Source organism: Hypomesus transpacificus, chromosome 8 (assembly GCF_021917145.1).
Source record: "Hypomesus transpacificus isolate Combined female chromosome 8, fHypTra1, whole genome shotgun sequence".
NCBI classification, from domain to species: domain Eukaryota; kingdom Metazoa; phylum Chordata; class Actinopteri; order Osmeriformes; family Osmeridae; genus Hypomesus; species Hypomesus transpacificus.
Window position 1 is genome coordinate 2,311,195 of NC_061067.1, and position 13,680 is coordinate 2,324,874.

Sequence of the window (13,680 nt, forward strand, 5' to 3'; positions counted from 1 at the left end):
ATACCCGCCTTCATGCAGCCCTGTGATTCTGGATGGATGTCTACAGGTCACATGGTCTTACATGCCACGGTGCTTATAGCTCATGCCCAGCTAACACTGACTTTGCTGTTGACCTTTTGGCATTTAACCTGTCTGTTTTCTCCTTCTCTCTCTCTCCATCTCCCTCCGTCACTTAGTCCCTCCCTCTTCCTCCCTCTCTCTTTCTCCCTCCCTCTATTTCCCTACCTCTCTCTCCTTGTCTCCCTTCCTCTCTCCAACCAGAGTAAATAAACATGGCCAGATGAAGAGTTAGGGCCAGATGAAGGCTGCTTTGTTGGCTGAGCAGGGCCGTGTTTCCCTCTGTCACTCCTTGTTAGTTTGTGATGAGCTGTCTGGCTCTACGCTGCCCTGCCACCCCCCTGACCTCCACACACCTTCCCTGCCCTGCCCTGCCACCCCCTGACCTCCACACACCTACCCTACCCTGCCCTACCACCCCCTGACCTCCACACACCTACCCTACCCTACCCTACCACCCCCTGACCTCCACACACCTACCCTACCCTACCCTACCCTACCACCCCCTGACCTCCACACACCTACCCTGCCCTACCACCCCCTGACCTCCACACACCTACCCTACCCTACCCTACCACCCCCTGACCTCCACACACCTACCCTACCCTACCCTACCACCCCCTGACCTCCACACACCTACCCTACCCTACCACCCCCTGACCTCCACACACCTACCCTACCCTACCACCCTCTGACCTCCACACACCTACCCTACCCTACCACCCCCTGACCTCCACACACCTACCCTGCCCTACCACCCTCTGACCTCCACACACCTACCCTGCCCTACCACCCTCTGACCTCCACACACCTACCCTGCCCTACCACCCTCTGACCTCCACACACCTACCCTGCCCTACCACCCTCTGACCTCCACACACCTACCCTGCCCTACCACCCTCTGACCTCCACACACCTACCCTGCCCTGATGTATGAGGTCAACCCTCTTTCCCGCTGCAACAGCGGCAGTGTTTAGTGAGATTGGGTCTGCCTTCTGTACGTTGATGAGGGCTTCTTAAATATTTGTTCTGTCACACGGTACGAGATTAACTCCAGTTCCCAGCGTCCCAGGAATGTGCCCGCATGCACGTTCATCCATCAATCTGTCGGAATTGTCTGCCATTGTCCAGCGCGAACACGTCTGTAAACACAACACTTCATAAGACAACAGCCAGCCCAGCTGTTTGACCGTTGTACACGATAAGGAGAACTGCAGAAGATTCGTAAGGCATTCAGACTTTCATTTAACAAATCATTTTATTATCTCCTCTAAACTGGAGCTTGGCTCATGCAGGCGAAGCAAGAGGATGACCAACCTGTCCCAGTAAGAAGATCAGCATGTCCACATCATTTCAACCAAACTGCTCTGAACAGTTCCTCTCACACTGACCCCCCCCCCCCCCCCCCCCCCAGCCCCCCCCCCTCTCAGTTTGTCCTCTGGATGAAGAAGAGGTTCTCAGAAGTGGGAGAACTTGGCCAGGTCCTTCTTCATCTCACTGTACTGGCAGCTGAGGCGCCCTACTGCCTTGGTGTGCTCCTCATCCACTTCCTCCTTCTGGCTCTGCTGCTCCTTCAGGAACTCCTCCCAGTCCTCCCTCCTCCTCTCCAGGCTGGCCTGCATGTAGGGGCTCTGGGGGAGCAGACGACTCAGTAAGGGGGCGTTCACAACCATCTGGGGACACATATCACCTCCACACTGCCCCTGGCAGGAACCTAACTTCATATGAGGCACTCAAGGTTTGAACCTCCATAAAAACAAACACAGTTATTTATTTTTAAATATCGCCCAGCTCCGAAAATGTAAATGTCTCAGGGCTGCTGTTTATGTCTGGGATGGGAGGTCACTACGACTCAGACAGTGGTTCCAGGCCTAGTCCCTGGTAAACACAACTGTAAGCTCTTTCACAGCCTATGATGACATAGCCTGCGTTGATACATAACTGGCAGTAACCATCGTTATGGATAAGAATCTGGGTTCCTCAAAACAAGGTTGATGAGTGTGACTGGAGCTGGCTGGCTCTTACCTGCTGTGCCTCTAGCTCCCTCTGCTGGATCCTCAGGGTCATGTGATTAGCAGCCTCCACTAAGAGATGCAACCAGAGAAAACAACAAGCAAACATGGTATCTGGACACCTGACTCAGGTTAGTGCATAGGCAAAGGTTTGTTTTCTAATGTGGGTTTGGACAGATTTTAAAAAATGAACTGAGGATGTGGTCGTATTTTCTTAAACTGTAGAGAACAGATTCAAAAGTGACACGTAATGAAACCTATGTCCCTGGATTACTGAGTTATAAAGTGCACTTGTAAAATCGTGGATCATGGTCCATTCAAATGGGGAAGGTTGAGGTTAACGGCGAAAGACGAGAAGCCGTGTTTCAGAGTGTGAGGGAGTGAGGGAGAGGCCTTACGTCGTGTGAGGGCCTCGCAGAGCTGCTCGTGCATGGTCTGGGTGCAGTGTGGTAACGTCACCTGGTTGGTCTCAACCACCAGCTTGTTCAGTTTCTCCAGCAGACGCACCTCTCTGTGTCCACGCTTCTCCTGGTCCACAGACAACCACGTATCGCACATAGAAACTCCATTTAGCACTGAAATTGTACAGCAAACACTGTGCGCTAATTTCAAGACACTCACCTCAAATTCCCTCACAAAGTAGCGTATCTCTCCTTGTGTGATCGGCCTGTGGTCTACAATTCTGGATTGTATGTCACCAACATCTAGACAGAGACACAAGCCTATGGCGTCACCAACATCTAGACAGAGACACAAGCCAATGGCGTCACCAACATCTAGACAGAGACACAAGCCTATGAAGTCACCAACATCTAGACAGAGACACAAGCCTATGGCGTCAGATTCATGTCAAAGGTCACAAGTCGGTCGATTATTTCACATATGCAGATATTAACTTTTCACTTCCAAAATATAAGTACTTCAAGTAAGAACTGAGAGTTGCACCGGTCGCTGCGAGGGAGAGCATGGAACGCTGTCATACCTTCACTCTAAGTTGTTCTTTTGGGGAACTCATTTGGTAAATATTTTTTAAAACCTTTCTAAACTTTTTTCTAAACTTTTTTTCCCCACACATTTAAAGCAGAGCAGAGTACAGTAAAGTATAGTAGAGTCCTCATGAAGTACCCATTAATGATGCAAACTTTTGTTTAGAAACTTTTTGTATACATTTTTCTTTCAACCTTTTGAAACCTTTATTTTTTGGTTATTTTTTTTCTTCAAAAACCTTTGTTCAACCTTTATTCTCTATACTTTCTTTTCACACACATTGAAAGGAGAGAGGACCTTTTCCCCAAAATATTTTTACAACCTTTCAAAACTTTTTCAAGGCTGCTGCAGTGAGAGGCTGCAGTAGTAAGAGATTGTAGAACTTAGAGGCTGCAGCAGTAAGAAGCTGCAGGACTGAGAGACTGCAGTACTGAGAGGCTGCAGTAGTAAGAGGCTGCAGTAGTAAGAGGCTGCAGTACTGAGAGGCTGCAGGACTGAGAGGCTGCAGGACTTAGAGGCTGCAGTACTGAGAGGCTGAGAGGTGCAGTGTCCCAACACTCTGCACCTCTACATAGCTTGTAGTACACGCCACTAGTCTCACTCAACCATTCTCTCTTTCATGTATCTTTATCTCTCTCTCTTCTCTCAACTACCTGTACAACTCGGTTGTTGAATTTCTGCGACTTTTGACACAAATCTGACGCTTTTGCAACAAACAAACCACCCCGGTATAGCTATGGCCCTTATTTTAAGAAAAGAGAAATGACTCTGGAGTCAGATGGCTGAGTGATGAGGGAGTGGGGATAGTAATCAGAAAGTTGCCGGATCGATTCCCCGCCATGCCAAATGACGTTGTGTCCCTGGACAAGGCACGTCACCCTAGCCTGGCTGCCAGCCCAACTTCACCCCGCCCAAAAAAAATTTGGTTGGGAAGTTGGGTCTGGAGGGTCTGGTATTGGGGACCAACTACAGAAAAACAGAATCTGGGCGAACCAATTAAATTGCCAGGGCGGGCTTTATACGATGATGGACAGATGATCAACAGTAACGTAATCACCCACGTCACAAAAGAGCGTTTAAGTTGAATTCGATTTGAACAAACATGGCTACCGCTGGAGATCTGGGATGTTATGATTCTGCCATCGAGTCTATTTTGGAAGACATCGACAGCGCATTAATTTTGAAAGAGGAACAGAGAGACGCAATCAAGGCATTTGTCAATGGAAAATATGTTTTTGCCGTCCTTCCTACGGGATTCGGTAAAAGTTTAATTTATCAGCTGGCCCCGATGGAGTTGTAATCCTAAACGGAGAACTTGTTCGTATATGCATTGCCCTTTATTGTTTCGCTCAAAAAGGTTGACCGTGTGAACAAGTACTCTCCCTACCCTTAAATTAATTTTACAACACCGGCAAAAATCGTTTGTATTCATTCTTCAAGCATACTTCAAGTCTGCTTGTAGTTTAGTACTGTTGACAACAACTATGCGGTGCTTAACATACGTCACATACTCTGTTGCTCTGATTGGTTGTAGATCTATCCAATTGAGCGAAGAGGCATTTGTTTTCCAGGCTCGTTTGAAACACGCCCTGTAGTCAAAGCCCAACGAAGAGTTCTCAGACTCATATTCTGACTAGAATTGTGAGTATGACAGCGTCAGGCTAACGTCACCCTACTTGCCTCGGGGGGAATGTCCCTGTACTAACTGTAAGTCGCTCTGGATAAGAGCGTCTGCTAAATAACTAAATGTAAATGTAATTCTGTCGTTAAGGTTACAACAGAGTTGTAACATTTCGCTAGGTCCTAGCTTGATAGCTACTGTTAGGTAAACTAGCTATGTGATATTGTTTAAGATGGTTCTTCTCACCTTTCCAAATCTTGTCCATGGCCCCGCACCTTCAAACAACACCAACCGACTAATTCTTAATAAAGTCGTATTTCTTTTTAGCTAGCTATACAAGGTTTTAAAATGATAAAATACACATTGAAACAGAAAACGATGAAGAACGAACGTTCCTGGGTTTACTGTGGCAACTGAGCTGATGTCAGCTGACTCGAAAAATATTAGAGGACTTCCTCTCTGCGTGTGGAAGCACCATGGAAGAACTACATTTCCCATACTGCTATGGTGTGTTTTTGTAGTACGTGGCGGAGCGAAGGCAGCCCAAGAGCAGGAAGCGCTATTCACTAACTGGAAAATTCACAATAGTTTCTACCCTCCATGCATGCAGGGTTACGAAACTCACGGTATCTTTATTGATGCGCAAGGCAAATCAAGAAAGAATATTTTGACTTTGCTTTTGCACTGACAGCTGTCCCAACAGAGATATGGAGCATATCCGAACGCCCAAGGTAAGCGTTCACTGTGGTAATGCAATTGGTGATGTGATCAGCTCTAGTCTAGCTAGATAAGTAAGCTACAATTTTCACCCCCAACCAAGACATTTCGTGACAGTCTTTGCTCGAATTGGCTTTGCTTTGATCTTGCTAAGTAAGGTTGAAGTAGCGTAGTTAAGTGCCATTTACTGATATCCTTAAAATTAGCCTAGGCTAGCTGTTACTACATCCACTAGTAGTTAATAACACTGTTAGTACTAGCTAACAGACAGCGCTGCAAAACTAGGTGTTGTTTTTGTTAACTGACCGACAGGATTGAATTGATCTTTAATGCTTGTCAAAAAATACCCTGGCTGTTGTTTTTAATGGCGGCAGGTTATTTAGCAAACGTTGTCTAAATGGGACAGATAGCTTGCTAATATTAGCTAGATAGCATTCCATGATCTCAGATAGGCCGCTGGTCTGGACTAATTTGCCTTCGGCTTCGTCAGTGCCAGTGTGACCAGTCGACATGTAAACAATTAGACAAATTTGTAGGCTACTCTCGATTTATAATACATTTATTAAACAAATATGGTGCGGTTTTCTCTTGAAAGACTTTTGTAGTTTGTCATGTTGTTTTCGTTCTAAAGGACTGTAACGCCGTAATTTCATAAACAAACAGGTTCATCGGTATCATGTGTGTTTTGATTGATGAGTCGAGGTGTGGACCTCCAGGGGTGTGACTGCGTCGGAGTGTGGCTGTGCCGGGGAGGGTGTGTCTGCGCCGCGGGGGGTGTCTGCGCCTCAGGCGGGGGGGGGGGGTCAGTCAAGTATTGCAAATCAACACAATACTGTCCTGTCGCTGGCCGACTAGTATTTAGCTGTTTGGCTGCTAGAGGTTGTAGTTATGTGACAGTAGTTAACTATCAAACACGTTTTGTGTGTGTGTGTGTGTGTGTGTAGGTGGAGCAGGTGCGTCTGTTGGATCGCTTCAGCAGCAGGAGCAGCAGTGGGACGCTGCACCTCACAGCCACTCACCTGATCTACGTAGAGAGCACTGCAGCCGGGGCCCAGGAGATCTGGGTGAGACCTGCACCCTCAGCCCTCCCTCAGCCCTCCTTCATGCACCCTTACCCCTCAGCCCTCCTTCATGCACCCTTACCCCTCTCACCCCTCCCTCAGCCCTCCTTCATACACCCTTACCCCTCAGCCCTCCTTCATGCACCCTTACCCCTCAGCCCTCCTTCATGCACCCTTACCCCTCAGCCCTCCTTCATGCACCCTTACCCCTCTCAGCCCTCCCTCAGCCCTCCTTCATACACCCTTACCCCTCAGCCCTCCTTCATGCACCCTTACCCCTCTCACCCCTCCCTCAGCCCTCCTTCATACACCCTTACCCCTCAGCCCTCCTTCATGCACCCTTACCCCTCAGCCCTCCTTCATGCACCCTTACCCCTCAGCCCTCCTTCATGCACCCTTACCCCTCTCAGCCCTCCCTCAGCCCTCCTTCATACACCCTTACCCCTCAGCCCTCCTTCATGCACCCTTACCCCTCTCACCCCTCCCTCAGCCCTCCTTCATACACCCTTACCCCTCAGCCCTCCTTCATGCACCCTTACCCCTCTCACCCCTCCCTCAGCCCTCCTTCACGCACCCTTACCCCTCACCCCTCCTTCATGCACCCTTACCCCTCTCACCCCTCCCTCAGCCCTCCTTCATACACCCTTACCCCTCAGCCCTCCTTCATGCACCCTTACCCCTCAGCCCTCCTTCATGCACCCTTACCCCTCTCACCTCTCCCTCAGCCCTCCTTCACGCACCCTCAGCCCTCCCTCTCCCCACTCAGTTACCCTCTCCTCCCTCACCCCTCCCTCACCCCTCCCTTACCCCTCCCTCACTCCTCCCTCACATGGAGAGTGGAGCTCTTTCTCTTCTCAGTCATGGAGCCACATGAAGGCGAGAACCAGGAGAGTGTCTCTGTGTGTGTAAACAGGCCTGAACATAGTCTGTGTGTTTTGAGGAAGTAGGGCAGACCTCAGTGTCCTTTGAATGTGTGTGTGTGTGCGTGTGTTGTCTGACTCTGGGTTTAGAGAGGATTACTGTTAACTCTGTGGGAACCAGGTTAGCCCTGCCCTCCATGGAAAACTGAGCAACACAAGTTGGCGTTGCCTCGGAAACAGGATGGCAGTTCCAGGTGAGACAGAGAGAGGAGGATGTCTAGCATGCTGTTGTCTGAGTAGAGACAGGGGAGAGAGATCAGAGAGACATGGGAAACAGAGAGGGAAACAGAGGGGGAAACAGAGAGGGAAACAGAGAGGGAAACAGAGAAGGAGACGGAGAACTGAAAGAGAAAACAGAACTGCTACCTCACTTCCTGTCCTCTTCCTTCCTTATCTACTGCACATCCAGTGTGGTGTGTGTGTGTGTGTGAGCAGGGGTTCATCTGGACAGAGTGTAACTGGGAGAGAGGGTTTAAAGTCAAGCAGGTTGTTGTGACTCATAAAATATTGAACAGGGGATCAGACAGTGTCTGAGTCATGGCTTGTGAGATCAGCATTTTAAAAGCTGTGTGTGTGAGTGGGGCATGAAGTGTTCTGCAGGTCATTATCTATTCAGATTTATGCGCATGTTAATAACTTCCCAGGGTTGGAGCAGACCAGCGGAATGTGCTGATTGGCTGTGGTCCTTCCCCTCAATCTGCATGTAGGAGATTGAAACAAACTGTGACAAAACAATGTGAAATTTGACTCTTTACTTGGAAGTGACCTTCCTGAGCGGTGTGTCCCTGTCAGATCCTGCACCACCACATCGCCTCAGTGGAGAAGCTCTCCCTCACCACCAGCGGCTGCCCCCTGCTCATCTGCTGTCGGAACTTCAGGGTGGTGCACTTTGTGGTCCAGAGAGAGAGAGACTGCCACGATATCTACAGCTCACTGCTCCAGCTGCTGAGGCCAGGTGTGTGTGTGTGTGTGTGTGTGTGTGTGTGTGGGGTTAATGTGGGAGTGTGTGTGGGCGTTGTGTGTTGTGTACATAGCATGTGTGGACAAAGAAAAGGAACATTCAAGGATGCCCCACTCCGCCACCCCCACCCCCCCCCCCCCCCCCCCAGGCTCGTACGAGGAGCTGTATGCCTTCTCCTTCAACCCCCAGCAGAACGACCAGCAGAGGGAGGAGGGCTGGCAGCTGATAGGTCTGGGGGCTGAGTTCGAGAGGATGGGCGTACCCTGCGACCAATGGCAGCTCACCGACGTCAACAGAGACTACAAGGTGGGTGGGACAGTGTGGAGGGGCATCCAATAGGAATCTAGCCTGAATGTATAAGGTGTGGGTGCAGCTCAGTGGTAGAATTTGACCAAGTCGTATCATAGAAGTCGTGATCCAAATCTCTTTGAGAGGAAATTCAAAATGACAGCTAGTGACATGGACATAAATCCCCTTAGAGGCTAAATGGAGCCAATCTTCCCATCCTCCGTAATGCTGTTAGTTATCCAGAGCTCATGTCTGTATCCAAGCTCTGGAAGGAGGGTCCTCTCTGGAGCCATCAGATGATCTGATGCACATCCAGCTGGCCTCCTGTCTCAGAGTGGATCAGCTCCCCACATTACACCAGGCAGCTGGACCAATATACAAGGATGGACAAAAGTATAAACTATTTGTTTGCGTGTTCTGTGTGTTTGCATGTTGTGTGTGTGTGTGTGTGTGTGTGTGTGTGTGTGTGTGTGTAAGGTGTGTGAGACCTACCCTAAGGACCTGTATGTTCCCATCACGGCCAGCAAGCCCATCATCGTAGGCAGCTCCAAGTTCAGGAGTAAAGGACGCTTCCCAGTTCTGACCTACTTCTACCAAGAGAAGAAGGTACACACACACACACACCCATGCACACACACCCCAGTTGTAGTGAGGTGCTGTCTGGATCAGTGTGCTTATGTGCTCCCCCTGCAGGCAGCGGTGTGTCGCTGCAGCCAGCCCCTCTCTGGGTTCAGCGCTCGATGCCTGGAGGATGAGAGCATGCTGCAGGCCATCAGCAGGGCCAATCACAACAGCCGCTTTGTCTATGTCATGGATACCAGGCCCAAGGTGAGGCCCCGCCCCCCGGAGATAAGCCCCACCCACCTTGACTTAAAGTGACGGTTGTATTGAGAAACTTAGATGACACTCCATTTCTTGAACAGTCGGTTGTCAAAAATTGCCCCTCCCTCCCTCCCTCCCTCCAGCTGAACGCCCTGGCTAACAGAGCTGCAGGGAAGGGTTATGAGAACGAGGACAACTATTCCAACATCCGCTTTCAGTTTGTCGGAATCGAGAACATCCACGTGATGAGAAGCAGCTTGCAGAAGATGCTGGAAGGTATACACGCACGCACACACACGCACACACACGCACGCACACACACAGACATCCAGTCCACGTGACATTCTGAGTGTGCCCAGTCACACTCTGTCCTTTAAACACCCCTCCCCTGCCCCTCCAGTGGTGGGAACCCGCACTCTGTCAGTGAGTGACTTCCTGCTGGGGCTGGAGAACTGTGGTTGGCTGCGTCACGTCAAAGCTGTGCTCGACGCAGCCATCTTCCTCACCAAGGTAGGACGTCATCTCTCTCTCTGGCCCTGAATATCCCTCTCTCACTTTGATTTTTGTAGTGTAATTTCTTCTATCTGTAATAACAATTACATTTTGTCTCCTTTTTGTCTCCTTCTCCATCCCTCTCTCCATCTCTTCTTTCCATGTCTCTCCTGTGTCCCTCTGTGTGTGTCCCTCTGTGTGTGTCCCTCTGTGTGTGTCTCTGCAGGCAGTGACGGTGGAGGGGGCGAGTGTGCTGGTTCACTGTTCAGACGGTTGGGACCGCACCGCTCAGGTGTGCTCCCTGGGGGCGCTGCTCATGGACCCCTACTACCGTACCATCAAGGGCTTCATGGTACGCCCCGGTCCCCCTCGTACCCCTGGGCTGCTTGGTACAGTCCTTCTGGCTCTGAGGAGCAAGGATGTAGCTCAGTGGTTAGAGTATTTGACTGTAGATCAAGAGATTGCAGGTTCAAATCCCCCATGTATATTGCTTTGGGTAGAAACATATGCTACATGAGTACATTGTTGATATTTGTGGATGAGGCAGCTGTCCTGTTGTCTGCAGGTGCTCATTGAGAAGGACTGGATCTCGTTTGGACACAAGTTTGCAGACAGGTGGGACTGAGATGTTAAAGCACCCAGCTGCTTACAGCTTCCTGGGAGTCCTTGCTCCCCTCACCCCCTCTCCCCCCTCTCTCCCCCCTCTCTCCCAGGTGTGACCAGCTGGATGGAGATCCCAAGGAGGTGTCTCCTGTGTTCACACAGTTCCTGGAGTGTGTATGGCATCTCACAGAGCAGTTCCCTCAGGTAAGGTTGTGTGTGTGTGTGTGTGTGTGTGTAGATGGATGAGCGAGAATCTTTACTGCTGCTTGTTACTCCTGAAGATGATAATGCCGTGTGTGTGTGTGGTCCCAAGGCGTTTGAGTTCAGTGAGTGGCTCCTGCTGCAGATCCATGAGCATGTTCACTCCTGTCAGTACGGAAACTTCCTGGGCAACAACCAGAGACAGAGAGAGGAGCTGCAGTGAGTAACACACACCTTATACACACACACACAAACACACACACACATGGATGCAGACACACACTCACGTGTGTTGTGTGTGCAGGCTGAGGGACAGAACTCACTCTCTCTGGGCGTTTCTGCTGGGCGAGCAACACAACTACAGGAACCCTGCCTACAGCCCCGCCCACGCCCTGGCCCACCCGGTCCTAGAGCCCTCCACATTACCCTACCACTTCAAGTATGTCTCCTCTTTCTTCTCTCCCCTCCTCTACCCTCTTCTCCTGACTGAATGTTTCTAATTCACTGTGTTTCTGCATGTGTGTGTATCAGGTTCTGGAGGAACATGTACCTCCAGTTTGACCGCTCCATGCACCCTCGCCAGTCTGTGCTGAAGAACGTTCTGACTCTGAAGGAGACCAACAAGCAGCTGGAGAACACCCTGCAGTCTCTGGAGGATGTAAGTCTCTCTCTCTCTGACCTGTCTCTGTCTCTGTCTGACCTGTCTCTCCCTGTCTCTCTCTCTCTGACCTGTCTCTCTCTCTCTCTGACCTGTCTCTCTCTCTCTGACCTGGCTCTCTCTCTGACCTGGCTCTCTCTCTCTCTCTCTCTGACATGTCTCTCTCTCTGACCTGTCTCTCTCTCTGACCTGTCTCTCTCTCTCTCTCTCTGACCTGTCTCTCTCTCTGACCTGTCTCTCTCTCTGACCTGTCTCTCTCTCTCTCTCTCTCTCTCTCTCTCTCTCTCTCTCTCTCTCTCTCTCTCTCTCTCTCTCTCTCTCTCTCTCTGTGTTAATCCTGTGTTTCTCTCTCTCCTCCATCCATTTAGAGGCTACAGCAGCTGGGGGTGCCCCTCCCCCCTGCGCCCCCTTCCAGGGGCCACCAGCGCTCTGCCCCCCTCCCCCCCCCGCCCCCCGCTCTCTCATCCTGGGGGCCCCCCTCAGCCGCAAGGAGGCGCAGAGGCGGCTGGAGGAGCAGCAGGGGGAGGAGGGGGGGGAGGAGGTGGGGGAGGAGGCCACGGAGGGAGAGGAGTGCAGTGACACAGAAAGGACAGTAGAGGGCAGCAGCGCTACAGAGCGCAAGCAGAGCTATGGAGAGCTGGAGGGGACATACCAGGAGGCCAAGGCTGAGCCTGCTGTGGTCAGCCTGGAGTTTGGAGTGGCACGCATGACCTGCTGAGGCATTCTGGGATACCTGGAGGGAGAGCGGACTGTTGGCTGGGGTGGGTGGGTGGGTGGGTGGGTGTGTGGGTGGGTGGGTGTGTGTTTGCATGTGTGTGTTTGTTGGCTTACACCATGCTCCCTTGGTAACAGATGGGATGAAGGTGTACTGTCTGTAAATCTCTCTGGAATGAAACGGCATTGACTGCACTCGGAAAGCTTGTTTTTTTTATGAATGTTAAAAAACTAAAGAATTAATGAAGATGATGATAAAAATAAAGAATCCAAACCACGAGGAGTTTGAGGTGAGTGTTGAGGTGAATATGTTAAGCTTTGTCTAAAATGGAAGCCTTTAGTCCTGAGACTTAACTGTCGTTTTGACAAAATCATTTGAATCGTGATGTTTGGGCATTGTAAGCCTGACAGATCCTCTGAGGGATGGATCACAGTAATCTGATCCTTCACTAATGCTCAAATCCAATTTTACTGTGTCATGCCCAACATAAAAATCTAAACAGACAAAAATGATCTTTCCTAACAGAGTTTTAAGCTAAAATGTTTATCAACACAAACCCCAGAAACGGTCTGTCTTTAGAGAATAGAATTTGAATGCAGATTATCTCAACTATAATACTTTATCAATCAGATAATCTGATTTGTATTGATCAGATAATCCTATTGGTCATCTCTTATGGAAGGTGTGTGTGTGTGTGGGGGGGGGGGTTAAGGCTTATATTATTGCGCATTAGGCTTGATAGGAAGACATGTACATGGTTTTGGGACTATCCTGTTGCTGCTCTGGTGTGCAGCATTACATACTGGCTCAATCTGACTAAGGCTGGATCTGGACCCAATGACACTGCACACACACTGATCCCTGCACACACACACACTCACACTCCAGTACACAGTGTTCTATTCAGTGTTTAGCATGCATGTGTGGGGTATACTCTGTACTGTGTGTGTGTGTTAGAGTGTGTGTGTGTGTGTATTCTGTAGTGCATCCACTGCTCCTTTTCTAATCTGGAACACACACACACACTGCTGACATTAAAGATGCGACCATGTGAATTCTTCTACTCTCTCGCTCTCTCTCTCTCTCTCTCTGTCTCTCTCTCTCTCGCTCTCTCACTCTCTTGCTCTCTCTGGTTCTCTCTCTACCTGGCTGGTGCACTTTAGTCAACATTAAACATTAACGTGACTTTGACACAAACACGAGTGCCCTAAAGCACTGAATCATTCAGTTCTGGTTTACACACCATGCTGATATAACACACCACTCAGGACAAGACGCACACACACACACACACACACACACACACACACACTGTAGGGTACCAGGGTCTGTCAGTCCTCCTCTTGCTCTCAACACTAACAGGCATTCATTGAACAAGCTCAATACTAGACACATAAAGATGATAGAAAGAGTAAATACTCACACAATCAGACTCCCCATCGCTCTCCCTCCCTTACAGAGCGTGTCTCTGTGTTGCCCTCTAAATGTCCCATTTAGTGTGCGTCCTCTCTTGGGAAGTACAGGGGGGAGTGGGAGAGAACTAGAGAAAAAGGGAGAAGTGAGGG

General features: G+C 49.9%; 3 protein-coding genes across 5 annotated transcripts in view; 1 reads left to right on the forward strand and 2 right to left on the reverse strand.

Annotated features, from left to right (window-relative positions):
• Nucleotides 1-1,482: 1,482 nt before the first annotated feature.
• On the reverse strand, nt 1,483-5,111 carry bloc1s5 (biogenesis of lysosomal organelles complex-1, subunit 5, muted). Of its 3 annotated transcripts, none has more exons than XM_047024016.1 (5): nt 4,924-5,109; nt 2,691-2,809; nt 2,468-2,597; nt 2,083-2,141; nt 1,483-1,688 (listed from the first exon to the last, which is right to left on the reverse strand). In XM_047024016.1, the coding sequence occupies exons 1-5, from the start codon at nt 4,940-4,942 to the stop codon at nt 1,515-1,517; spliced, it is 501 nt and encodes a 166-aa protein (XP_046879972.1). In that variant the 5' UTR covers nt 4,943-5,109; the 3' UTR covers nt 1,483-1,514. The 3 variants fall into 3 exon arrangements, with proteins under 3 accessions (XP_046879972.1, XP_046879973.1, XP_046879974.1); XM_047024017.1 differs by having other exon boundaries at nt 2,691-2,773; nt 4,924-5,106; XM_047024018.1 differs by lacking the exon at nt 2,691-2,809 and having other exon boundaries at nt 2,468-2,644; nt 4,924-5,111.
• Nucleotides 5,112-5,205: 94 nt separating this feature from the next.
• Nucleotides 5,206-12,158, forward strand: mtmr6 (myotubularin related protein 6). Its single transcript, XM_047024015.1, is given in 16 exon segments — nt 5,206-5,408; nt 6,339-6,458; nt 8,168-8,330; nt 8,485-8,642; nt 9,102-9,230; nt 9,318-9,452; nt 9,590-9,722; nt 9,847-9,956; nt 10,165-10,290; nt 10,504-10,553; nt 10,652-10,745; nt 10,855-10,961; nt 11,047-11,181; nt 11,274-11,400; nt 11,769-11,838; nt 11,841-12,158. Coding segments are annotated over 16 exon segments (1,959 nt in total). The 5' UTR covers nt 5,206-5,384; the 3' UTR covers nt 12,119-12,158.
• A 1,336-nt stretch (nt 12,159-13,494) lies between these two features.
• phex (phosphate regulating endopeptidase homolog, X-linked) overlaps nt 13,495-13,680 on the reverse strand; it is a 3,023-nt gene continuing 2,837 nt past the window's right edge. The window contains exon 5 of the mRNA XM_047024163.1: nt 13,495-13,500. Within this exon, the coding sequence (XP_046880119.1) occupies nt 13,495-13,500 (6 nt within the window). The remainder of the gene's footprint in view (nt 13,501-13,680) is intronic.